The sequence below is a fragment of the Paramisgurnus dabryanus genome, chromosome 18, assembly GCF_030506205.2.
Source record: "Paramisgurnus dabryanus chromosome 18, PD_genome_1.1, whole genome shotgun sequence".
NCBI lineage: Eukaryota > Metazoa > Chordata > Actinopteri > Cypriniformes > Cobitidae > Paramisgurnus > Paramisgurnus dabryanus.
This window is the reverse complement of record NC_133354.1, coordinates 4,263,267-4,289,809: the sequence shown is the minus strand read 5'-3', so window position 1 is coordinate 4,289,809 and position 26,543 is coordinate 4,263,267. Positions and strand designations below refer to the sequence as shown.

The window sequence follows — 26,543 nt, the reverse complement described above, 5'->3', positions numbered from 1 at the left end:
TTAAACTATGCCTATCAAGGGCGTAGGAACCGGGGGGGACGGGGGGGACGTGTCCCCTCCAATATTGGAGACAGTTTCATTTGTCCCCCCCAAAAATTATTTGAAAAATATTTGATTTTAAAATCTTTAACTCGCGTGCTTTTATTTTGAAAGCGCAACACAGCGTCTTTTCACCGGCCCGCCCCACCCCCTCAACGGCTAGTGGGGTCTGAAGCTGGCGACAGGTCGTCTGAGGTTAATATGAAGAGACAGCAGCAGCTCAGTTTAAATAATTCTTTCTACTGGGGAAGAAAAGAAAGAAAGGAAATGTGAGTTGGTATAAATTTTGTCCAGGAGGATAATTATATTTTATGTCTAACGTAAGCCATGGATAAGTTCTTTGTCAATTGCAAAATTTTTAAATTCACTTTTCATAAAGACGACGTGTATTCCTCTTGCTAAGCGGGATTTGATCAAAGCCTGGAGTGGAGCGAAAGCACGTTCTTCTCTCCACTGTAAGCATTCTGTAATCACTTCGCTCCGGGTTTTCAGACTGTAGTGTGTTAAGCTGGTAAAATTGGTGTCTTTGCACTGTATGCCTAGGGATTTGTCCGTTACATGACCACTCGCGTCCCGTTTTTTAACTGATACGCTGATCTAATCAGTCACTGGTACATGTTTGTTAAACTTCATGTGGCGTCACAAGAACCTAGAGGCAGATGACATCAAAATCCTGTGAGAGCGATTCAAGAAAACATACGAGGAGACTGCTATCGAAATGCTTTAACGGTACTTTGATGTCATCCGCCTGTCGGTTCCAGCACCCCTGCCCGAAGTCGAACCCGCAGCATAAGCAGCAGTGCTGCTGATCACGGCACATGATAATGATCACCGACACCTGTCATCCAATCACAGACCCCGTCCCGTCGAGTGTACATTACAGGGGTGATATACGATTTCATATTTTCTTTTTATAAAGTGGGTAATTTACTGTAGCTGTTTCGCCTCAATCTGAAATGCCCCAAAAGCATTTCCAACTTTGCTTGAACATTCTCTTGCGTGAGTCACACCCTGTACGCGTGTTTTAAATAGCAAAATCTATGTAAGATGTTTTTTTAGTCACAAAAATTAACATGAAGGGGATAACGTTTTTTTAACCCTTAGTGCAGGAGTTGTTTTAGACATATAGTAAAGGGAATGGTTCAATTAAAGGACTGTGTTAAAAGTAAAGCTGTAAATTAACAAACTATTAAGAAACCTACTATATGTTGTAGGCATAAAAGTTATAAATTAGGAGATTAACTATCATTTTGACAAATGGCTTAAAACAATACAATGTATATTCACACAAAACCATACTTGCACTGCTGCTGTAGCCCACCTTTGGTCCTGTATTTTATAGTGACAGTTGGCAACACTATAAATGCCAGACTTCAATATTGCATTAATAGCAAAAAAGTGGTAGCTTGCTATTAATCAGAAGAAAATAAAATATAAACATGCACTGAAAGTGTATTTACTGAAGTATATTTCAGAGATTAAAAATGGCATTTAAAATATGCAAACTGACAATTTTAAAGCAGTTTAAAACATCTCTCCGTAAAATGCTATTGGTCTCACCTATTTACATAAAGTGTCAGTTCACAAGACTTTTTTAAGATGTCAAATGTCAAATCTTTTGTGTCCCCAGAGAACATATGTGAAGTTCTAGCTCAAAATACCATATAGATAATTTGTCATGGTAAAATTGCCACGTTGTGATTTTTTTTTTTTCACTTTAACCCATGCCTTAGACTTGTTGATATTAAGCTGATGTTGTGATTCAACATCTAACTAGTAACGCTACACTCTTGCTAGGTAAACGTTGTTACTATTAACCTTACTAGCCAACGAAGGCTGGCGAAAATATGGCAGACTTTCCAGTAATGTAATGGAGAAAAGCGATTTGACACTAAAAACAGTATTTAGGATGATTGTAAAAGAACATGATGAGTTAGTCTGTCTGTGTGTTTTTTGCTTGTTCATGACATTCCCATCAGTATTGTTCTATACCTTGTTCATTTCCACTACTTTCATATTAGAGATCAGATGAAGTTCAGCTGGAAACTAACAGTGGTGACACTGGTGAGGGTAATGCAGGGAAAGCTAGAACTGAGCTCCAGGTAGGTGTTATATGAAGGGTGAGGTGATTTTAGATTGTTGATCATGAAAGGAAAGTTTGAACATGATTAGAAGTGAACACGTTAATTATATCATTTTAGTAGAATAAAGTATGTCTGTGAATGTTTTGCAGTGTATGACATATTTCTGTTCAAATCATTAACGGATCTGTCAGGTTTCCGATATGTGTCCCCCCCAATGTTAAACTCATTCCTACGCCCCTGATGCCTATACAATGAGTTATATCCAGTGTTATCCAGTTAACATACTGTAATTAAATGTGAGTGACAAATACTTTTAATTCTTTACACGTTTCTAGTCTTCTATTAAGTTTTCTCGACGTGGGCACCATTCTTACCGCTCTCTCTCTCTCTCTCTCTCGCTTGCTCTCTCTCTCCTCTACAATGTCAAATGATCCTGTGTGAGAGCGCGTTCTTACAGTTCTGAGTTTTTTCGCTTGAGTTGCATAACTTGCGTGAAGACGCGTTTAAAGGGGAAAGCGCGTGTTTTCGCCGCAATTGCGCCGCCCAATTCGCGTCATTTGCATCGCCCTGTGAGAACGCACCTGGTTGCGTCTTTGCATTGACTTTGTATGTAATCTGTTCGCGCAAATCGTTAAACTTGCGTTGGTAAGTATGCCCTATAATGAATGGAAACGCATTATTCCCTTCACTGTGTAGCTGGTACACTGGCAAGAGCGGAGCGAGACCTTCAGCCTATGTGCCGGGGCTTAGCCCCGGACGGCCCCGTTGAAAATCCGTGAGAAAGCCTGGGAACAGCGGATAGCAACGAGTACGTGATTGGTCCGGGCCCGTAAGCAACGCTTACCCTGCTCAGAGCCATAGAAGGAGAGAGTTACGTCAAGTCCGTTGACTCCAATGGAACGGTTTTTTTACAGCAATGGCGGACCACGGAGTCTCTCCAGAGTTCCCGGAAGTCACAGTCAGCTCCATAGAGTTGCATTAGAAAGATTGAATGTGTTGAACTTAATACAAGATTTAAGACTTAATACGCTTTACAAATAAGATTGTATGTTAGCAATACATGTGAATCGAATGACTTTTTATGCATCAGTGTGTTTGTAGTGCATTATTTCTCATTTAATAAGTACATTTAGGGGGTGTTAGTAGAAAACGGGTCAGGCTAGGACAAGCTGTGGATAACTTTAGCAACACACAACAAACCACGAACAGCCTTTTATTGGTAAATTTTGTTTTCTTAATGCAGATTCATCCATTATTGTAAATATTGTGTAATTAGAGAGGCTATTAAATAAAGTGATGCTGGTATAAAGTGCATATTTATGCATCAAACGTATGGGTGGAGTGTTTTTGACACTGTGGTTTTGCTGGTTAATAAATAAAATAAAATACATTAATTTATTAATAACTTGTCAAATGTATACTTACATAGTTAAGAGATTAGTAATCATTTAAAGTGATGATGATGTTATTTCCCATCAGATGTTTATATTAACAACAAAAAGAAAACTACACTAAGCCAGAAATATTATAATAATTTATGATAAATTAAACAAAGTGCTTTGTAAGTCTTTTTTTATGTTGTGCTTTGTATATTAATAAATTAAACCAGTATGAGTTACATACACAGCACATTCACTTTGTATATTATTAACAGGCATAAACTTACATTAGTACACAGTGTGATGCATTTTAAAGCTTTAAAGTTACTAAAGGCAGCGTAAAACATGTTAACAAGGGACATACCAGCAGATGACCATACAAATCTTCCTATATTGGTGAATTTAATTTGTCAAAAAACATTGTTTATATAACTACATAACAATATTACCTTCACATTTTGATGTGATATATAAATATTGTAAAAAAATACGTTTCTTGACTATAAATTAAGAAAAATCACAGCTCTTTGCCTCTTACTCAATGTATTTCAATGGCTCACTATGGGCTTCTAGGAACTAACTGAAATCTCCGTGTATCACGTGACGGGCGAGCTTCTGGACTTCCGGTGGCACAACTCTGTTTTTCTATGGCTCTGACCCTGCTTACCGATAGTTACGCCCCTGCCCCTCAGTAATGTGTATACATGACATATAAATGACTTTTATATATACGACAATAAAGTATTACATCAGAATGCATACTGTAAAAAAACAGTGATTAAAAACATTAATCGAGTAAATGCCTGAGTAACTACGCAAACTTTTGGGCCCTAGGCGGAGAAAGAAGACCACTCTATCATACACCCCGCGCAATACGTGATGCAAGTGTTTTTTGCTAGTTTCAGCCCGGCGCAATGATCATTTTCACGTTTGGCCCACATTGTTTAAATAGCGAATGCATTTGTGCCAGTTTTGCACCTATAGGCGTTCTGGTCTGGAAACGAGGTGTGTTCAGGCTCTAACCCTAACCAAACTTAACCACCTGTCTGTCTACTGACCATGAAGACCTTGATTAGCTTGCTCATGTGTGTTTGATCAGGGTTGGAGAGTTAAACTATGCAGTGCTCTGGCCCTCCAGGGTAAGATTTGAAATAGCCCTGGTCTATGTCAATGGCGCAATATTGTTTTTGTTATTTAATCCCGTTAGTAATACGGGATGATAATGAGCGTTTGCTTATCACATGCGCAGCAGCACACAACCCTTTTTATAATATAAAAAATTTAAGGATTCAAATAGAAAAGATTATTATTGAGTCTCTTGGACACCGGGGCGGAGCCAGACATTAAGGGCTTAGCCCAAATCTAGGGGTTCCAAAGCATGGTCCCCTGCTCATATTTGTTCTCCATTTATGGCAGCTTTATAAATTATTTTTTGAATCTGTTCTCTGTATTATCATTCTGAAACTGTAACATAACCAATTTTGACAGTGACACTTTAACTTCTCTTATCCAAAAATAGGCAAAATATGTTTGCTGTAGTCCAGTAACTATGACGCTAAGAAAGAATAACAATTTTGAAAGAACAATTTCTCTCTCTCTCGACAATTATCACACATAAGCATATGTACATTAAAGGCTTGTTTGTTGCTGATGTATGCATTTTATGGTAACACTTTAAAATAAGGTTATATTGGTTAACATTAGTTAATGCATTAGCTAACATGAACTAACAATGAGCAATATATTTTTTCAACATTATTAATCTTTGTTCATTTGAAAATGGATGTTACATTTTTGAGTATTTACTATTAAGGAGTTTGAAACACTTAGAAGCAAAATAATTCACAATTGCTTACATTACAGGGATAGTTTACCCAAAATTGAAAATTCTGTCATCATTTACTCACTCTCAAACCCGTGAAAATGTCTTAGTTTTGATGAACACAAAGGAAGATATTTTGAGAAATGTTTGTTTGTGGACCCCATTGACTTTCATAGTATTCCTTTTCCTACGTTGGAAGTCAATGGGGTCCACGAATGGTTTGGTTACAAACATTACTCAAAATATCTTCCTTCATGTTCATCAGAGCAAAGAAATTTATACTGGTTTGTAACAACATGAGAGTGAGTAAATGATGACAGAATTTTTGGGTGAACTATCCCTTTAAGAGCAAGAGTCAAGATTTGGACGTTGTTGTTGGTTACATGAGTCAAACAGCATTATTTTCTGATATGCAGTCACAGAAAGAAATAATTAAGGTGTTAATGATTCATACTTAGAAATATCTTTTGTGGTTAAATGGTGTGCATTAGTAAAACAATCACAACCACAAACACATGGCTCATGTTTACAGAAACCCCACAGAATGCTGACATCAATTTTGTTTTTTTATATCGGATGGAAAGATGTTTTAGTATATTTGTAAACATTAATGCAAAGCAAAATTGATGCTATATTTCAAAGTTTAGATTTCAATATAATGAATTTGAGCTTAAATTTGTGTTACTATTTAAAACAGAAGTCATTCTCTTGAATATGCAGAATACAAACATGTTTGGTGTAACATATATTACTTCACATTACTGTACTACTTCGAAACAACTCAAAATACAGCGTGACATACAGTACTAACATGTAAAACAGTCGTTTTGGCCAACAAATGTAATTTAATCAATTCATGTTAATGTAGTTTTATATGCATCATTTAAATGCCTATCAAATTTGAAAATGCTTATAAAGTTCTACAAATGTAAATGTCAGGAAGAGGTTTTGTGTCAAACTCAGGGTCCTTTTCTACTACAAAAACCTGTAAGGTTCTGATAGTTCAATGACTAAACTAAATTGTAAAGAACATAGGAGCGCTTTTATTGTCATCCATTTTAATGTTACAAATATTAGATTACGACTGATGGCCCCTTTCAGTAAACCAAAAAATGAAAGGACTGCTAGTAAAACTAATAAAGTGCACATTTCTGACAGTATTGTATCCAGATCGATCCGGAAGTTTGGGCCAGACACGTAACCCTGACAACACACATGCGTCCAATGAAATCGTCAGACCCAAATATTTTTGTGCTGGTATATTTGAACCTTGAGTGAGTTCCTATTAAATCAATAACTGAACTTTAACAAAGTCCATTAAGAGCAAAAAAATTGACGATGACACCAAACTTGAGTGCTTGGTGTTTTAACCAAAAAGTCAATTTTGAATAGGTAGAGTTTAGTAATCATAATTAAAACAGAAGATCCAGTGTTGTTGTGAGGGGGCTACAAGAGGCGTAACATTGTTTTTACTTAAAAAAAGAAAGAATATACATTTTACAATTATGATTGGAAAACTGTAAAAATCAGTATAAGAAAAAAACAGATCCTGTTCTGACCAGCAGCTGGCCCTGTTGTCAACAAGCAAACTGCCACTGAGTGCTACCAACTTTGGTCAGACCCTTTAATTTCACAACAACATGGAAATAATCAATGCATGCAGATAAATAGTTGTCTTAATCTTGCATCATCCTAATCAATCAAACCATTTATGACTCAACTCCTAATATCAAATGTGATAGCCAACAAATCACATACACACCTAACTTACAGTACAAGTTTGGTGCGAGGGATTAAGGTCTTTCTTTACTGTACTCAAAAGCCTATCTGCTGCCACCTGCTGGTGTACACCTGTAATTATAGTTTGTTCATTGAACTTTGTTCATTAAAATAGCATCATTACATTTTATATATTTTAGTCTGATAATTTCTGTAGTAGGGTGACAGGCGGTCAGAAGTAGGCTCATTTGACTTAAGAATGCAAATGAAGTGGATCCCTGAACTTCAGCGTTTTTAGGACAACGTTATCTACACAATGCTGTAACACATACCTCTGTAATAACAGAGATGTTCCAGGTATTGTCTTTGAAATGTAGCACTATACACATATCCTAACATTGTGCTTAAACATTGCAGATGAAAGAATAATATTTGTTTCTTTTACAGATTCCAGCTTTAACAGACCCAATGGGAAACAATGTTACTACTGTGATGAGAAGAGTTGCTCAAACAGATTAAAATGTTTAGGAGCTGAAGACTACTGCATTACAGCAACATGTAAGAATTAAGTCATTTTTTTCTGAATAGATGATTCTCTCTCTGTACATTGTGTGAACCAAAATCAGAGAACATGGTTTTTTTTAAATAATATAGGAATCAAATTAAAATCAAAGAAATGTGTCTGATATTTTCCATACATGAAAATGTAAACATCTTTAACATATTTCTATATCTACTGTATAACATACATGTCAATGAATAGGTTTGTATACAAGATTTATCAGATTTTTAGCAATCACTGATGACTCGTTGACTTGTTTTCTTTACATTAGCAAATTCTGGGTCTGCATCGAAGACTGTAAAAGGCTGTGCCTCTAAAACTTTCTGTAATGCTGTCAAATCAAAAAGTATACAAGGTTATACTGACTTCTCATGCTGAAACAGTAATCTGTGTAACGGTCTCACTCGTAATAATGCTAAGATCTTCGTTTGGAACAATGCTAAGATCCTCACTCAAAATGTCCTCATTTTCTTCTGCTCGTTCTTCCTCTACATCCTGATTCACTGAATTAAGCAAAACTTTGCACTTTATTGCATGCAGCAAGTGAATGTAACATACATTTAAAAGAACATATAGCAGCTTAACATATAGCGACAAAGTTGACATATTTTGGAATAAAAGGCAATGCTTTTTTCTCTAATAAATTCATTTTATTTTCCTTGATGTAATGATTTTAAGAAACATATATACTACATACTATATACTATATAACAAAACAACATGAAATAAAATATAACCACAATACTTCTACACTTGTTTCTGATTTTGTGTTCAATAATGTTTAATGAGGTGGTTTTCAGGCAATTCGGAAAAGGTGTATTTTGCAAAACTGAAATGGGAAAATTTTTATAAAATACTGCGTAGAAACCATTCTACATGAAATCTCATGAAATCCAAAATGAGCCAATATTTGGCATGACATTTCAAAATGAATCACTTTCAACATTTGATTTGTGATCTATATTCTGTTGTGAATAAAATATAAGTTTATGAGATTTGTAAATTATTCCATTCTTTTTTACTCACAATTTCTACAGTGTCCCAACCTTTTCTGATTTGGGGTTGTAGGTAAATTGAGGTTACTGTCTCTTTAAGAACAAATAAGCACAGACTGGTTTCTGACTGTAATCTATACATACACTTAAGACATAAACAAATGTATTTATTAGAAAAAGAATACATAAGGGATAATGTAGAGGCAGCCGGTAGTTATTGGGAAATAAGCCCCGACAGTGTGATCAGGACCCGACGCGAAGCTACTTGCCACATAAGAAAAAAAACTGGACATGAATATGAATTTTAAACATTTTATTGGCATATTTGTTTTAAATTAACATTTTTATCCTTGCCCGAAACTTTGCACAGATGCATAAAATGATCGTAATACCTTATTAAGATCCTCTGCTTCATACTTGTCTCCATTTTTTCTCTTTTAGCCAGTCTTTGAGAAGTTTTAATGCCCATTCTGTATTTTTTTGTGTGTTGGCTTCGTAGCTGTCATGCTCTATTTTGTCAAGTTCAGTCTCAGTAAGCTGTCTGTGTCTTGTCGTGGTTGTCAAGTGTTTGTCACAAGATGGCGCCAAACAGACAGTAATCTTTATTGATCTTTATTGGCGCGGAGCGATTTTACTCGTGCAAGTAGTACCGGCTATGCGTTATTATTTTGGAGCGGTTATTATTTGAAAAGAACGAACCTGCAAATGTCTCAACTGACCAATCAGAATCAAGCATTCTAGAGAGCCGTGTAATAATGTGAGATAATTTTGTGTATGTGCCCTGTCAAGAAAAGAATGATTTTATGTTGGCTTAACTTTTGAAACACTTCTCTCTGTATGTGCACTACTGAGGGCACTTAAACGTGGCTCACACACAGGCGGAGGGCGGAGAGCGTTGTTTTTCATTGCTATATTCAGCAAATGTATGTTAATGGACTACAGTATGACACAAAGTAGCGCAACTCTGGACCTGAATGGAGCTGGACCGGACACATTTAACTGCATGTGCGTACAGAAATCTGCTCACTTGAGCGCCTTTTTGCGGTTAAATTGTTTAACCATTTAAACAATTTTAAGCCTTAGAAACATGTTAATGATAAACGTACCCTATTTAAATTGCATATTAATCCGCTAATCGCATGCGAGCCGAACCGCGGATCCGTCACAGCACTACTAAAGCTTCAGACGAATGGCACAGCAGCGGCCGGTGCAGTTGAAATATATGTTCGAGTCGAGTCTGAAGTCTAGTCTGAAGTCACTGTGTGGGACATAGGTCGCACTGGAGTCCGAGACTCAAATTCGAGTCCCCATCTCTGTGGTGCATGCATAAACAAAGTATTAGGTCGTAATTTTTGGAGGACAGACCATGTGTTTCCTGTGTCCTGTCACTTTAGCCCGCTCGTCCTTATGGTTTAATAATTGTCACCTGTTCCCCTCATTAGTTCTCCCTATTTAAAGTCTTTGTGCTCTTTGTTCTGTCTGGTGTCGTTTTCTATTGTTCCTGTTCAGTCCTTATTTCCAGTTTAGTCAAGTCAATTGTTTAGTGTTCTAGTTCTTGTGAAGCTTATTAGTCTAGTCTAGTCTTGTTAGTCTTTTTGTATTATCTGGTTAGTGTTGTTTAGCCCCCTTGTGGGTTTTGTTTTTCTTGTTTTTGTCTAATAAAGTCTTCAGTGTTTTTTCTATCTCTGTCTGCGCTTGGGTTCATTGCCAGTAAATCCTGACACTCAGTGGGTTGTACAGAAAGTTCTTGGTCTCTGCTCACAACATCCTTCACATAACTGCTGATACAAAACTGCAATGAACTTTTGTGTTACCAAACAATTCACTTGTGTTTCATAAAATATTTCTTAGTAAATGCTTATTTCTTTATGCAGAAAATACACATACATACATTCACATATATTTGTTATATAAAGATTATATTTGTTTATCATATAAATTATCATTTTACATTAAACGTTTGTTGTTTTTGTTGTCTTGCATTGTGTTTGTGTTACCTTTTGCATTAACAATAAAGATGTTGTTTTCTGCAGGCCCAATCTAGTCTGTAGTTTGTTTTTGTCTCACCAATAGTTTCAGTAGTCCAAGCTGGTAACCAAACAAAATTTGTTCCTTTAACTTCTATTGTATGGACACAAAACTACTGAGATATTTCTCAAAATTTCTTTTATTTTGTGTTCCTCAGAAGAAAGAAAGTCATAAAGGTTTGGAATGAAATGAGGGTCATTGATGACAGAATTTTTATTTTTGTGTAAACGTCTCTTTTAAATGCAAAACTGTATATAACATCATTTACCACATGGTAAAATGGTTTTAAATAGTACCAACTAAGGGTTCTTCAGCTTGTAACAATACACTGAAAAAAACAACTTTTTGTAACAATTTGCACGAACTTCTTTAAAGTAAATTTTACTGCTTTCTTTAAGTACAACTTACCTACTAAAATCAAAATCTACCTAATAATGCATGAAAAACATATGTTAAATAATTAAGTAAATGTTACTTCATTACTTTTTTCAGAAGTTATATATTTATTTGAATCGTTTAGGTAAAGTCTATTTAGTTTTTTTTTTAAATTGAAGCATTGCTTTCCTAAAAATATTAAATAAATCGTATTTACTGTTTGATATTTTCTTTGACATAGTTCTATGGACTTAGTTATTTTTAGTGTTATAAATGGCATTATAACACAAAACTCATGAATAAACTTTATTTTGAACAGAAACGCACACAAACTGCGTTTTTGACATGCATTGTCAGCACTGTGGAGAGAAATACATTATTATAATGATCCGAACAGGGTTCATGTACGGAAACACTGATCACCTGAACGGTGGCTTCACAAAATTATAATTTACAACAAAACAACATCAATAATATAAGAGCTTAAACCTTTATGACATTTTATTAACACATATTTAAGTAGTTAAAGTTCTTATCAGTTCTTATTCTGTGATAAAGCTTAAAAAATTAAAATATTCAGGCGCAAAGGATTGTGGGTATTCCTTACAACATGTGCAAATAAATTTAACTTAATTTTACTTGATTTTTTAAGTTTAATGGATTATATATTTTTAAGTTAAATGAACTAAGATTTTTTTACTTGAATCTGCTAAAGTTTTAAAATTAAAATTTACTTAATTATTTTAGGACTATGTGCAGTGATTATAAAACATGTAAATAATACAAGAAAATATCTAATACGACTTACTATTCCCACACAGTTCATTTTCTACATGAATTAATTGTGTATTTATCATCATCAAATGTTGTAAAGTTCTGAATGATATTGTTTAATTAATTAATTAATTAATTATATAGTATTACTACACCAAAAAGTTTTTTTCAGTGTAGCAGAACCCTTTTTGGTGCTATATCGAACTCTTATAGATGGTTCTATGCAGAACCTTGCCTTGAAAAGTGCTATACAGTATAGAACCACAGTGCTGCTATAAACAACCTTTAATTTATCAGCAGTCAGGAGGATTTGTTTTTTTATTTATCCACTTTTTTATTTTCAGCACTTTATAGGGTTTAACAGTTTAAAAACAGAACTGCAAGACATCAGAAAAGACTTTATATTTCACATTTTCATTACGGTGTAATACAATAATAAATATGTGTATTAAAATCACATTGTTAAGATAAAAATATACACTAAAATTTCAAGGACCGCCTGGCTCAAAGCAGACCTGACATAAAATGGGGGAGACCACACCATAGCGTTCAATAAAAATATATGTTTCTTTACATAAATGGGCAAAATCAATATAATATAAATTAACAAAATATAGTGCATAATGTATCTAGGAGTAAAGAAGAAACAAATCATATACAAAACAAATAAATATATTAATTATTATGCTAATATAACAAATCACTACTCAATGTTGAATAACTGCTTCAATATTAAATACATTAATAATAAAATGTGGCAAAGACAATCATTCCTAATAGACAACAATTACATGAAATCATTAAAATCATGACATTTGCCCATTAAAACATGCAAATGATAATAAATACTGAATTTTGACATATTGTTTACAGGGTAAATATATGACATTACATTCAGATGTGTAGCACAAACAGAGAGTCGGCATAGAATAAGAATTAATGGGATGTTAATATTTCACTGTAAAAATAAAAGTCAATAGAGTTAGACAAAAAAAGGCCATATTATTTTGTTTGCATTGTTCATACTCCATCCAAAGTTTTTTGTTTTGTGGCAGTGCTGTTGGTTAGTATCCTTATTTTTCTGAGATTTAATTAGACAGAATGTAAATTCATTTATTTATTTTATAAAACGTCATAAAACTGGCCCCCAATCTTGAGGCCCCCAGTTTCAGAACCACTGGGTAAGCGGACCGGATGATGACGTCAACGGACAGGGGCGGTAAATGACAAGGGTGCTTACCAATGGTGGGGTCTGAGGAAGCAAAAGCGAAAGAGAGAGAGAGACAAACAATTGGCACACAGATGTAACAACACTTTTGAGAAATGATTTGTTGGTTCAACTTAAAAAAGTTATCTGGTTGACTTAAAATTTTAAGTTAAGGCAAAATTTTAGTTGACTCAAAAGTGAATTAACTCAAAATCCTGGATGAGACTAGTTCTTGTGCTGTTCTTGCTGTTCATACCTCATTTGTATAAGTCGCTTTGGATAAAAACGTCTGCTAAGTGACTACATTTAAATGTAAATGTCAGGTTAATGCAGGTGCTCTGGGGTAAACACTACATAGGTTTCGTTTTCTTTGAAAGTATACTGATCCCAGATTTGATTTCGTTTCAGCTTCACGTGCAGTTCAAACACACATTTTGAGGTGTGTTGAACAAAATGTATCTTTTTATTCAATTGGATAAAAGGAAACAAGTTTACTCTATCAAAAGAATAAGGATAAAAACATTATCAGTCTTTAAAGCGAGTGCTGTTATCTGACCACCACAGTTAGATACTGTAGTTTTAAAAAGCCAGACATCAAGTGAAGAGTTTTGTTGCAAAACGAGATAAATCCATTTTTAACATTTTTGTCAAAACATGTTTGTTATCATGTTATTAGTTTGTTTTATGGTGCTACTTAGCTGTATTTTTTAAGTTATGAAGGTTAAAATCAAAACAAACCAACTGCAGTTGAATTGATATTAATTGGAATGCACAACCAAAAAAACGACATTTCTGAACAATTTAAAAAACGGATTTATCTCGTTTTGCAACGAAACTCTTCAAGTGTATTATTAAGAGCTAAACGTTTGACTTAGTTCATGCTGTGTCTGTTTTCCATGTTATATTAACCTGCTGAAAAGCATTTCAGGCTTTTTTAGAATTCATGTCTGGTCGGTTATCCTTTTAGATGCATGTTTTTCTGGTGAAGAGCACCTTTGCAACAATTTTTTAAACCCAGTGCTGGGCCATGACCGCCCTCTTTTATTTATTTAAACAGGCAATGTGCACCATGAGATACGCTCTCTTCAGTGTCTTGTTTGGGGCTTAAAAAATACTTTTTCATCAAACTTATATCACTTATCATACCTGATCTGTCCTAAATATGTGGGCCACATGATTTGCTTCAATTTTTTTTATCAATTGGTCCAACATGGCCACTGGTTGTGCACAGACAGGTGTTGTGGTAGCCTAAGTAAATATACAGTATATATTATTAATCTTACTTTTCTTCTTTAAAAATAATAATAATACTGCTTATATTAATTGTGAAAATTGTCTTAAGGTGCTGAAGAAGAAAATGAAGTTATATGTTGATCATATTGTTATTTAGTACATTTTGAAATATATGTATCTTTGAGATACATTGCCAGATTAGGGTATAAAAAGGCATTAACCACAATATCTTTGTATTTTAAGTAAAAAATTAAATAAATGATAAAATTTGCAGGTTAAACTGACATACGATATACGTAAACGATATTTTCTTTCACAGATTCACAACTAGCTCATTTTACGGTAGAAGGAATGAGAGCCGATGTGAGATATACAGCAGCTACCAATGCATTCTTCAGATTCGGAGAAAAGTGATGAAGATGTGTTACTAAGAAATGTAGGTACTCTTCCTCATGACAGGCATGCTTTATTCTAAATTGCACCATATAAGAGGCCTATGCATGCATGAAACAGATAAAGTCTACATTGAGGGGTACAAATTGATCAAATAATTTACCAAATTGTTATTACCTAAAAAAAATAGTTTTTTGCAGGTGGCGGACAGGCACCAATGAAGCCAATCAAAAATGGCTCATTCTTAGTTAGGCCTACTTACATTAGTTATTTATATACATTGTTACTTGTAAACCTGTTGTTTACACTGTTTAAAATGGATGAAAAATATGTATGACAAGAAAGGAAGTCAGAAGCACATAATTTTTGCTGCAAATAAAAAATAAATAGTGATGACATTGTTCGTTTTTATACCTTAATAGGGAAATGTTGTATCCTGGGAGATACAACTCATAAAATACACAAAAATCAAAACCTTTCCTTAAAGTTATAGCTTATTGTATATTTGTTGTTTTTGACATGTTACCGTTATAAATAGGATTATGACAACAAAAATACTATTTGTAAATATTGTGAAGTAAATAGCAAAAAATCTTTATGACAATGTGGCTCAGAAGACATTCTCATCTCATTTTATTTATGTCCCCACCAATGTCAAAATCAATCTTACCCCCTTGTATTTAAGTTTTCTTTTCTCATCAAAGCCTCGCCCCCTCTTTTGACCGTTCATATAAAAGCCACTGAAAGGGTTTGTGATTTTATTCACTTCCTGACAGACCAAAGATGGAACTGAAAATCTTCATTGTTCTCTTCTGCACTCTTTTCACTGGAGGTACAAAACACAAAAGCCTATTTAATGTTTTATTAGTTACAAAATACATTTCTACCTCATTCTGTTTCTTTTTTCAGGAAATTCCCTCCAATGTTATAAGTGTTCAGGTATAATGGGTTGTGGTCAAAGCAACGTGACGACGTGTCCGGGCACTGCCGCGTGTGCAGCAACTGTACAATCCATTGGTGAGTTCAGTATGATGGAGGATAAATTTACTGAAATATTATATGCTTGGAAATTACGGTAATTTAACATGAATGTTAGCTTAACTCAACTAAAGGGTCAATAGCTTAAGCCAGGACTAGACCTTAGACCTTTAGTTAGAAAATATAACTAGTTTTAACAAACACGCCTTACTAAAAACATTACTTGTGTGCATTTTGAGGAAAAATAAATGGCACTGATGTATTTTAAGATATGTCAGTGCAAGTTGTTTTCAGTTTGGACAGCTCTTACATTTATTTTAGTCTAGGACTAGTCTAATCTTTTTCATATCCTAAACTTAAAAAAAATAAACCATAAAAGTTAATGCACTTTTAGAACGGATGTGTGTAAAAACAACACATTCAGTGTTAGTAACATTTTTATTTGAACAACATATTTTGTGTTACTTTTAACAAAACGTGTGTTTTATTTTAAATGATTCATATGTGTTAAATAGCATAACACAAAAAATGTGTAAGAAACTAACTTTTTTCTTAGTAAAGTGCATCTGTTTTCTTGTAAATTAGCATTTTTTATATCATTCTTAATTAATTCTGCCATCAAACCGTTTTTTTTTCCTGAATGGCCTGAGGCTGGGATTAAGCAGATTAAACTGAAAGTATTTGATGGCGTATAGTATAAGTGTTAAGAGCATGCGGTTAATATCCGCTACATTAATTCTGTCATTGCGGTCCCCACACCTAAAATCCTCCCCACAGGTCTTGATATACTTGTTATAGTAGATATACTGGCTGTGTCTCATTTCAGAAGGTTGCGTCCTTCGTTTTCTCTGAAGGTTGCATCCTCTAAAGCAGAGACCCACTTAGACAGGTAATCTCAGAACCCACCAAAATATTTTTTTATAAAATATGCAGAAAAAAATACATTTAGAAATACAAAAATAAATGTGTTCTCTTTTAGAAAGGAGTACCGTAGTTTATATTTTCTCTGTCATTGTATGAATAAATGTTAGTTTAATTGCAATCCCAAAATACCTGATATCAAAACCATTGACATTAATAGGACAAAACTGTTTTTGTCTTTGTGTGACCAACCTGATTTACAACTGCCATCGTCACCAATTTAAATGATGATAAAATATGTAATTTGTAGAACAGACAGTTGGATAAAGTATAATAATAAAAGAATACTTTATATAATGTAGATAGTAATATTATGTACAGTGTAAAAAATTGTTGCTGTAGGTTTGCCAGTAAATTTAAATGTATGTTATTTATGTGCGACAGTTTGTTTGAAGTTAAATGAACAATAAACATTAACAAGTTTTTACAGAATGAAACTAAAATAACAGCCTCATGCAAAGTATTCTGAAAAACAGAAATCCTATTTTTTCCTTCAGATTTTGGTTCCCAGAATGCTTTGCATGAGGTTGTTATTTAAGTAACAGAGGATGTTTATCTCAAATAAAGGCCTGGTCTGTTTTTTAGTTTCGGGTTGCATTTAATCTTCTTAAATCTGTCAGATCGTCTGTTTAAGCCAGTTATATGGTGCAGATTGCTACCTCTAAAGTTTTGATTACCGGTAGATGTCACGTGACAGACGCAATCGTTCTGTTACTCATTACTATGACAACACAACAAGGTTCGTCGTCAGGATCGCAGTGATGATGACAGTAGCGCAGGGCCAGATTCACGACCCCAGGATCACCATAATATGGTCAAATACAGAATATATTACTGTATTATACAGTACATATACTCAATACTTCAAATTCTAACTGTCATCAGGTGTATTTTGATTTACAAACTTAAATGCTCATACAAATGCACTACTATGTCCCCTATCAAAGACATTCACTCACATATGATGCTATGAAAACAAAACACAACAGCATCTGTATATTCTCCGGGCTGTAAACGTAAGCTGGCGTTGTAGAAAAGTCCTGGCTAGCTGAGTTGTCCTCGTCGTTGACGGAAGCTGACTTAACAGAACTGTCGGCAACATTAACAGGAGTGAAGAAATTACCTATTTTCAGTGGTGTAGTCTAGATTTTTATAGTGAGTATACTTTGATTTTTCCCTCTCACCCTTATGCTTACTCGTCCTAGCGCGACACCCCATAAGCACCACCACACTCACAGACTTCATGTAACTAAGAGCATTCTGAAAGTTTACTCATAAACACATAAACTGAATGTGTTATCAACATGTCAGTTTATTATAAGAAAAAAAGACTTTAAAAGCCAATGGGTTTACAGCTGGGGAAACTGGACGGATTTGCTAAACTGGTTTAGTGTTAACGTATAAAAGCACGCAAAATCAAGCTATATGGGCTATTTTAAATTGCGAAATACAGCCCTTCCTTGATTAGAGTTGTTCACTCTTTCATAAATAAATCAAGTATTATAAATGTTTTTCATGCACAAATAGCATTAAGAACAACAGAAAGGAGAGTAAAGACGGACTCAAGACCTAGAAGTGGAGTTTTTGCATGCACTATTTCTCCTGTCTCAGCGGCAACTGAGAAAATGATGCATGACCATTCAAAAACATGACTGGGGTTCTAACTATACAAAGCTTAATGCCAATGGGTGAAGTGTCCCTTTAATCACACACACAGCCCAAAAGTCCCGAGGACTAGTGTTATTTCTCCAACTTACTCCTCACCCTGCATATCAGAAAAAGGTCATCTTTTCAAAAACTATTTAAAAATATAGACAAATTGTTTTGCGGTGTTTAACGCACATGTAAATGTAACAGAACATTTAAAGTAAACATTTAAATTAAAAAAGATTGAATTAAATGATTTAAACGACATGAAAGGAACTAAATTGTAAAGCCTTGATGCGCATTTAAGAGTGGTGGGTATTAAATAAATTATATAATTTATATAAATTATTCTCATGCATCGATTTGAATCTTAAACATCTATAAATCCAAATTAATCTATATGGAATATATTCCGACAATTTAGGATATGATGATTGAGTTTTAAAGTCGAAAAATATCTTATTTTTACACTGGCCGTGCAGGAGGCATGGCAAACTGAAACAAAACTTAAGACACAAATATTACATTTACGTGTAAAAAAAATAGAATTAAATGAAACCCGTGAATTGAAAGGTCAACTAATCGCCTTAACTCGAGTGATATCTGTGGACCATTAGGTCGCGCTGGACCGGACCTAGATGAAAAGTTGTGGTTTAAAAGAGAATTATTTTTATTTATTTATTTGTCAAAAATGACAATCGTTTCGCTAGAACTTTTCAAAAACTGCAGCAGCTGGAGGGTTTTGTCTGAGCGGAAAATGTTCAACTTTGGCTGAAACGCTCAGCTTGTCAATGTCACTTCTTACTCGGCCGTCCAATCACAGTGCAGGTTGGGTGGGGCAAATATCACAACATCCAACTGGTGCATCGTTCAACGACTGATAAACAAAGCAGAAGTATCATAGCAACCAAAGAACTTAGATGAAAAAAGCTGGCAAGTGCCTACAGTCATTTTCCACCTGCCTTTTTCAGCCGCGTTTAAACACCTCGGTGTGCACGCCCCCTTAGAGGGTTTGAAGACAGTCAAATGTGTTAAATACCAATGAAATTACTAAAGTGACTTCTGTGAAAATAAGGCATTTCAATTACTGAATAATTAACCTTTTCAGTGCCATTACAAGGAATTACTAAATCTGAAAAAAATTTTTTTTTAAAGAAAACATGTCAGATGTCACTATGATGTAAGTCTGTACTTGTGAGTCAGAATTTAAATAACCTCTCAGGTAACGCACGGACGCTTGCACGCAGATACACGCGCACGCACGCACCCACACATGCACGTACACTCACACACGCACACACCAAGAATGAAAGATTAAATTTGCTTTACAAATCAGAAGGGGTGTCCTCGACTAAGGATTTACATATTCAAATCAGAATTGTCGAATCTTTCTATAGTCGACCGATAGTCGAATCATCTATGTTTGTGTGCATGGGTTGGGAAGTGTCCAGACCAAATGGGTAACTTTTATTTTCTTTCACAAGCAGCCAGCTCACATAAACATCTTTCTGATAAAGTGACCAAAACTGTCTTTCAAGTGATGAACGAAAGACAAAACTGACGATGCATTTGAAAGAAGTAATGATTTTATAGACACGTTTATTATTTAGCACTGAAATACCTGCTTGCTTACTTTGACTTTGATCATCTCTATTCACTTAGGAAACAACTGGTGATTCTTATATTATTTATTTCAGGAATCTATTTTCTATCATTTGAAAGTGAACACCGACCATAATATTAAATCACAAGAAAGACAGTCGTGTCAGGCATAAATAGGTTCAGTGCAGATATTTTCCGTGTCATCACCGAAATTTAAAGAAACGGCTTACCTGTTTTGTAGTTAAACTTTTGACAAGATAACCACACTGTTTAAAACTCCTTAATATGAGACGCAGAACACCTAGCTCGTTCGGCTAAATTGCATGCGCCAGCATGACCAGCACGCAACAGTGCAAAATCGATACAACGAAAAGCAATCCAAAATTTACAGACTTAAATTAGATCAGAATTTATGTTTATAATAAATATATATATTTTTTAAATAAGGTCAGAAGTAAACAAGGTGCACAACAAATATGTGCAAAATGCCTGAAGTGCACAGAAACAAAACACAAACTAAATAGATAAATCAGAGAAATAAAATAAAATAAAGAAATTATTAAAAGAATGAAAGTATATCCAAAACTGCCAGCTTTGTCTTTTTAAATGTAAAAACAAAGAGGCAATGGTTTATTAACCTATAGAAACCTCTTATGGACGTGTAGCCCGGTCACAGGGGTTGTTGGATTTATTAACGCATTTTAAAAATATTTATTGAAAGCTGCTACTTCACATATTATATGCATACCATTATCATAATATGCTGTATATTAATATATTGGGAGAAAGCTGTTATATGTGAAATCCGATATTGTGCACCGATATATGGCTAAAATTGAACGTTCCTCATTTCATAACACATCTACGACGATTCGACTGTGAGATTGGTAGTCGAATCAGGCCTCTCCTATCGATGTATCGAATCTTCGACTATTCGGGGCACCCCTACAAATCACAATGTTTTTTTTATTTATTTTTTTATTCAACAAAACAGCACACTACAGCAGTAATGATACAGTTATTAAACAACAAAAAGAAAGAAAAAAAAGAGAATGCCAGGAATACATAGAGGACAATAATGCAAAATTAAAAGGACGATGGAAGAATAGAGAGATTAAAGAGTTTTCATTGCTTTAGGATTAATAGAGCTCTGAATAGTTTTCATATACCAGTCCAGATCATCTTTAAATAAAGAAAACAGAGGTTTGGATCCAATACTTTTTTGCTTATGTAAATGATTCATTGAATTTAATCAATTTTTTTAAGGTAAGTGGTTGCAATCAATTTATTTTAGCAACATTTAAACAAAAGTTTTATATTTAATTTTACTTTACTAATCGTTTTTGTTTAAATGTAGCTTAAATAAATTGATTGCAACCACTTACCTTAAAAAAAAAAAATTATTAAATTCAACTAATTTAAATGTTACTTCTTTTACTTTATTGGTAAGCAGATACTTGTGAGGCAAAGACCATACTTTCTCCCATGGTATACCTTCCACAACATTATTTCAAAAGGGTATTACATATGGAATTGTAGTTAATTCTTTCTGAAAGAGAGCTCTGACTTTATAATTCTTTTTTTGCTGCTCTACTGAGAATCATATACCTCCAATTGTTGTGTCAGTAAAATTAAAACAATAAGTACATGGCCATGGAAATGAAGATCCTTGCATTAACAAAAATACACCAGAGGGACTTGCATTAGAAACAATAGCATATTCATTAGCTGTTAATTGAATTTATCAGTACTGATTTTCTGATAAAGTGGGTTCTATTTTTCCAAACAACGTTGTTTATTATGCTATCAACCTTTTTTAACGTTCCTTTATCAACCTCTAAGGAGAGAGCTGCATAAATAAGTCTAGATAGACCTTCAGCTTTAGAGAGCAAAATTCTTCCTCTTATTGACACAAATCACAATGGTCAGAAGTGAAGCATTAAGCATATATATATATTTTTTTTAGATGGACTTAAAATGCAGTCTAAGGGTTGTGGAGTGACGGAGAGTTGTATAAGTGGATCTGTTAACCTCGGCGTTACAAGGACAGTTACATCTACACAATGCTGTACCACAGACCTATGTAATAACAAAGACCCCCCAGGTATGTCTTTTATACACATAACTAATATATATATATATATATATATATATATATATATATATATATATATATATATATATTGTACTTATGCAGGCATTAAGCTTAGGTATTCCATAAAATAAAAGAATAAGATTTGTTTCTTCTACAGATTCCAGCTCTAACAGCCCCAATGGAAAACAATGTTACTACTGCAATGATGATACGAGTTGCTTCAACAAATTAAACTGCTTAGGAGATGAAGACCGCTGCCTTACAGAAACAGGTGAGAATCAAGTCATTTTTTCTGACTAAATTACTTTCTTATCTCTGCATTATTACAGATTAGGTAAAATTTTTTAATACATAGGTTACATAATTGCACTTTTTGTTCAAGACATATCAATATGTGATATCATGAATCAGAGAACATGGTTTCTAATGTACTGTTTCTAGTAATCACAGAAATATATTTATCATATATTTAACAAAAGCTAATGTACTTTTTTAGTTTGTGAAATCCATAACCATGAATATTAACTGTTTCAGTGGCGGCCAGTGACTTCTTTTTTCGAGGGCACTCCATGCAAAGTTTGTCACAACATGTGTGTGGTTCGTAATTTCAAAATATGTGTTCTGCGCATCAGGTGAACCTATGTGCATCATGGGTCTTGTAAAAATAAGTGCCTGCTGCAGACGTGTCTAAAGGGTTTTTGATAAAAGAGTCGCTCGCGTTTGCCAGATACTCGCTTAATCTCATGCGTAATCAGAGTTTACTGTTAAGGGAATGTCTTGCGAGTATTTTGTGAATGTGAGCATCTCTTTTATCATAAATGGTTTTGACGCGTGTGCAGCAGGCACTTATTTTGACAAAACACGTGATGCACACAGGATCTCTCAACACGCAGAACACATATTTTGAAACCATGAGCAAGACACGTGACACTCCGAACACACATTCTGAATTTGGACCCTTGGTTGATCAGTCACGAGCCGCCATTGCCGTATATGTATTCTGTATATGTTTTATCAGATATTTTTGTGGTCAAGTTTTAAATGATTGACTTGATCAACTTTTGTTTTCTTTGCATTAGTAACTGTTGGGTCTGTGTCTGTGACTGTTAAAGGATGCGTCTCTAAATCTATCTGTGATGCTGCATCACAATCACAAGCACCTGAAGATTACACGAGGTTGTCATGTTGTCAGGGGAATCTGTGTAACGGTGCTAAGAGCGTCACACAGAACCTCCTCTTTCTCTTATGGCCGCTCTTCTTCTTCATCCTGATCCACTGAATTCAGCAAAATTAGTAAAAAAAGCTGGGATTAGTAAAAAAAAGCTGATTTATGCATCTTATCACTGCAAAAGCAGTATGTGACATATTTTGGATTAAAAACAATGTCTTACCTAAAATTGCTTAATTTTATTGTATTCTTTGGTACTATATTGATAGAAAAAAATTATATATATATATATATATATATATATATATATATATATATATATATATATATATATATATATATATATATATATATATATATATATATATATATATATATATATATATATATATATATATATATATATATATATATATATACTGCAAACAGTGAAAACATTAAATAAAATCTAACCACACCACTATACACTTGTTTTATTTTTTTCCCATAAGCTTTTATATTTGACAAATTTTAATAATATTGTTATAACAATGTTTCTAAACTAAGTTAAATAACTGTTATTAATGGTATGTACCAGCAGGTGGCAGCAGATACATATATTTTACAGAAGGCATACATATGCAGGTATCTGCATAAATTTTTGTTCAAAGAATATATTTGATTTACTTGGACACAACTTTAATTTAAAATCCAGTGCTTTTAACACAAATCAAAAAAAAAAAAAAAAGGGGGGTAATGCAGATTTACCTCAATGACCTCCTGGGTCACAAATAGTATCTGAACTATTTGTGGGACCACCCACTTTTAGAATGTTCACACCATATTTGACACATGAAATTAGTATTGATGAAAAAAATTATGTTTTTTTGTCAAATGTTTTTTACAGTGTTGAAAAGATATTACTGTCATGACTCACGGAGAGGAACGGGATCCAAGTGCAGGGAAGGTGAACTCAAAAAGGGTTTATTAACAAAAGAGCTCACGTGGGGGCAAAAGACAAAACATTTACAAAGATTCACAAGACTAAGGGTGCGTCTCATTTCTCTGTCTTAGCCCTTCCCCTTACCCCTTCCCTCCAGTTTTGCGCGTTCATGTGAGGTGAAGTGGCGTCTCAATTCTCAGTTTGATTAAGGGCTAGGGCCAAGGCGTAGGGATACATAGCCCTTGAAACAAAGTGTGATAAGGACCACACTTGAAAGAGAGGGGTAAACTTTAACGTAGGAATTTCTCAGGAGAGCCGGCATCAAAATGTTTTATGGCTGAACATCGAACTGTCAGGGGAGTTGCACAAATGAAAGTAACGTTATTTTCTGCAGTTTAATTGAGATTTTATGACACTCATGTTTTATGATACTTTTAATAAAATGTTCAAGAGGTTTTAATTGTAATGTTTTTGTTTTGAATCGCTAGTTAAGGCGCTAGCTATAGCATCTAAGTTATGCGCTATTTGTTGAGCTCAGCTCACAACCTGAGACGACGGCATCTTCTTTGTTTATGTCAACGCTTGTCTGTTTACGTAGCAGCCAGTTAGCGTCAAGGGAAGGTGACGAAAACGGTAATCGAGTGGTGTCTCATTTTTTAGACGAACAATCTCGGTTTCGAGGGGCAAGGGGAAGATGAAGACAAAGTGGAAGGGGTAAGACAGAGAAATGAGATTGGCCCTAAGACTAGATGACACACTAAAGTGACCTCTTCAACACTTTGAATGACCTCTGTGTATGAAATGTGCTATACAAATAAACTTGCCTTGCCTAAAGCCCTTTTCACACAGAAATTCCGTAAAATACACAGGATTTGAATCCTGGATTTTTCCGGAATAGTTAGATTATTTTACATTCACACTGCCAAGATTACACGGCATCTGATGGTCCCGGAAAGACACGTGACATGTTGAAAGTCCCGCCCTCTCTTCTACGCAGCGTCTGAAGTTTGCATATTATTTATTATTTCTCTCTCCAGAAACAACTCGCGTGCATTTTTGTTTATGATAAGACTACAAAGGAGCGCGTGAACGCACAGTTCTATGCTGGTGAATGATCTCAGCTTCAGAGTGGATATTTGACAAGCTCCCTGATCTCTGCTTTAATACAGTTTTCAGACATTTCTCATCGTGATTGTTTATATGCATTTAAAACCCGCATTTTGAGGAGCTGGACGATATATCTTGTTGGGATGACATGCGGGTATTTTCGTTTATTATAGCATGTTCAAGAAACCAATTTGAAATGATTCGAGTTTTGTGACATGGTGCATTATCCTGCTGGAAGTAGCCATCAGAGGATGGGTACATGGTGGTCATAAAGGGATGGACATGGTCAGAAACAATGATCAGGTAGGACGTGGCACAATTGGCACTAAGGGGCCTAAAGTGTGCTTAGAAAACATCCCACACCATTACACCACCACCAGCAGCATGCACAGTGGTAAAAAGTAACAACTATCAGCTTGAATCAGTCGGCCCATTCTCCTCTGACCTCTAGCATCAACAAGGTATTTTCACCCACATGACTGCCGCATACTGGATGTTTTTCCCCTTTCACACCATTCTTTGTAAACCCTAGAAATGGCTGTGGGTGAAAATCCCAGTAACTGAGCAGATTGTGAAATACTCAGACCGGCCCGTCTGGCACCAACAACCATGCCACACTCAAAATTCTGACATTCAGTTTGGAGTTCAGGAGATTGTCTTGAAGCATTGAAGCAACTGCCATGTGATTGGTTGATTAGATAATTGCATTAATGAGAAATTAAACAGGTGTTCCTAAAAACTAGCTCTAACAACAGAGTTTATTTGCTTGTCGAAGTTTAACTCTTGAGTCAACAACAACACCCTCTTTGCATAAGGGCAGATATTTGCTTGCAGAGGACCTAAACTGGGAGTCAGACCATGTACCAAATAGGGGAAACCAAATAGAATTACTTCAGTTTTGCTTTTGTTTAGCTGAAGAAAGTTTTTACCCATCCAACTTTTGATGTCATTTATGTAGGCTAACAAAACAGATTAAGATTTTGATCCAGATTTTATTGACATGTACAACTGGGTATCATCCATATAAATGTGATATGGAACCTTATGAAATTCGAAGATGTAATGTAGGGGAAGCATATATAAGGAAAATAACATCGGGCCTAAAATGGAGCCCTGCGGCACCCCACATGTGACAAAAGTGGGCGATGAATTAAACTGACCTCTCTCCACCGAGAAACTCCTCTCAGTGAAATATGAATCAAATCACTATAAGGCTGAGTCATAAAAGAATGCAGTGATCCACTGTATTGAACAATGCACGTATACATTATTCTTACAAGAAAGTTTCGAGATAAGTCTATAGTGTTTAAGATCAAATGGATCCAGATTTACTTTTTTAAGCAACGGATGAATCACTGCATATTTGAGGCAAGAATTTTGAGAAATCAGATTTGAGAAATATTTAGTCCTTTGCAAGGCAACCGCCTCTTGAAATTTGACCAACTAATTTTGCAATAATTGATCCTTTCTCAATTTTCAGTCTGCTCTTCTAC

General features: G+C 34.7%; 1 protein-coding gene across 1 annotated transcript in view; it reads left to right on the top strand.

The window, feature by feature from the left end:
* LOC135721525 (urokinase plasminogen activator surface receptor-like) overlaps nucleotides 1-23,133 on the top strand; it is a 43,542-nt gene extending 20,409 nt beyond the window's left edge. Inside the window, exons 2-5 of the mRNA XM_073812567.1 lie at nucleotides 15,520-15,627; nucleotides 21,725-21,862; nucleotides 22,011-22,124; nucleotides 22,933-23,133. Coding sequence (XP_073668668.1) covers nucleotides 15,520-15,627; nucleotides 21,725-21,862; nucleotides 22,011-22,124; nucleotides 22,933-23,132 — 560 coding nt within the window. The 3' untranslated portion in view covers nucleotide 23,133. The remainder of the gene's footprint in view (nucleotides 1-15,519; nucleotides 15,628-21,724; nucleotides 21,863-22,010; nucleotides 22,125-22,932) is intronic.
* The last annotated feature ends 3,410 nt before the right edge of the window (nucleotides 23,134-26,543 follow it).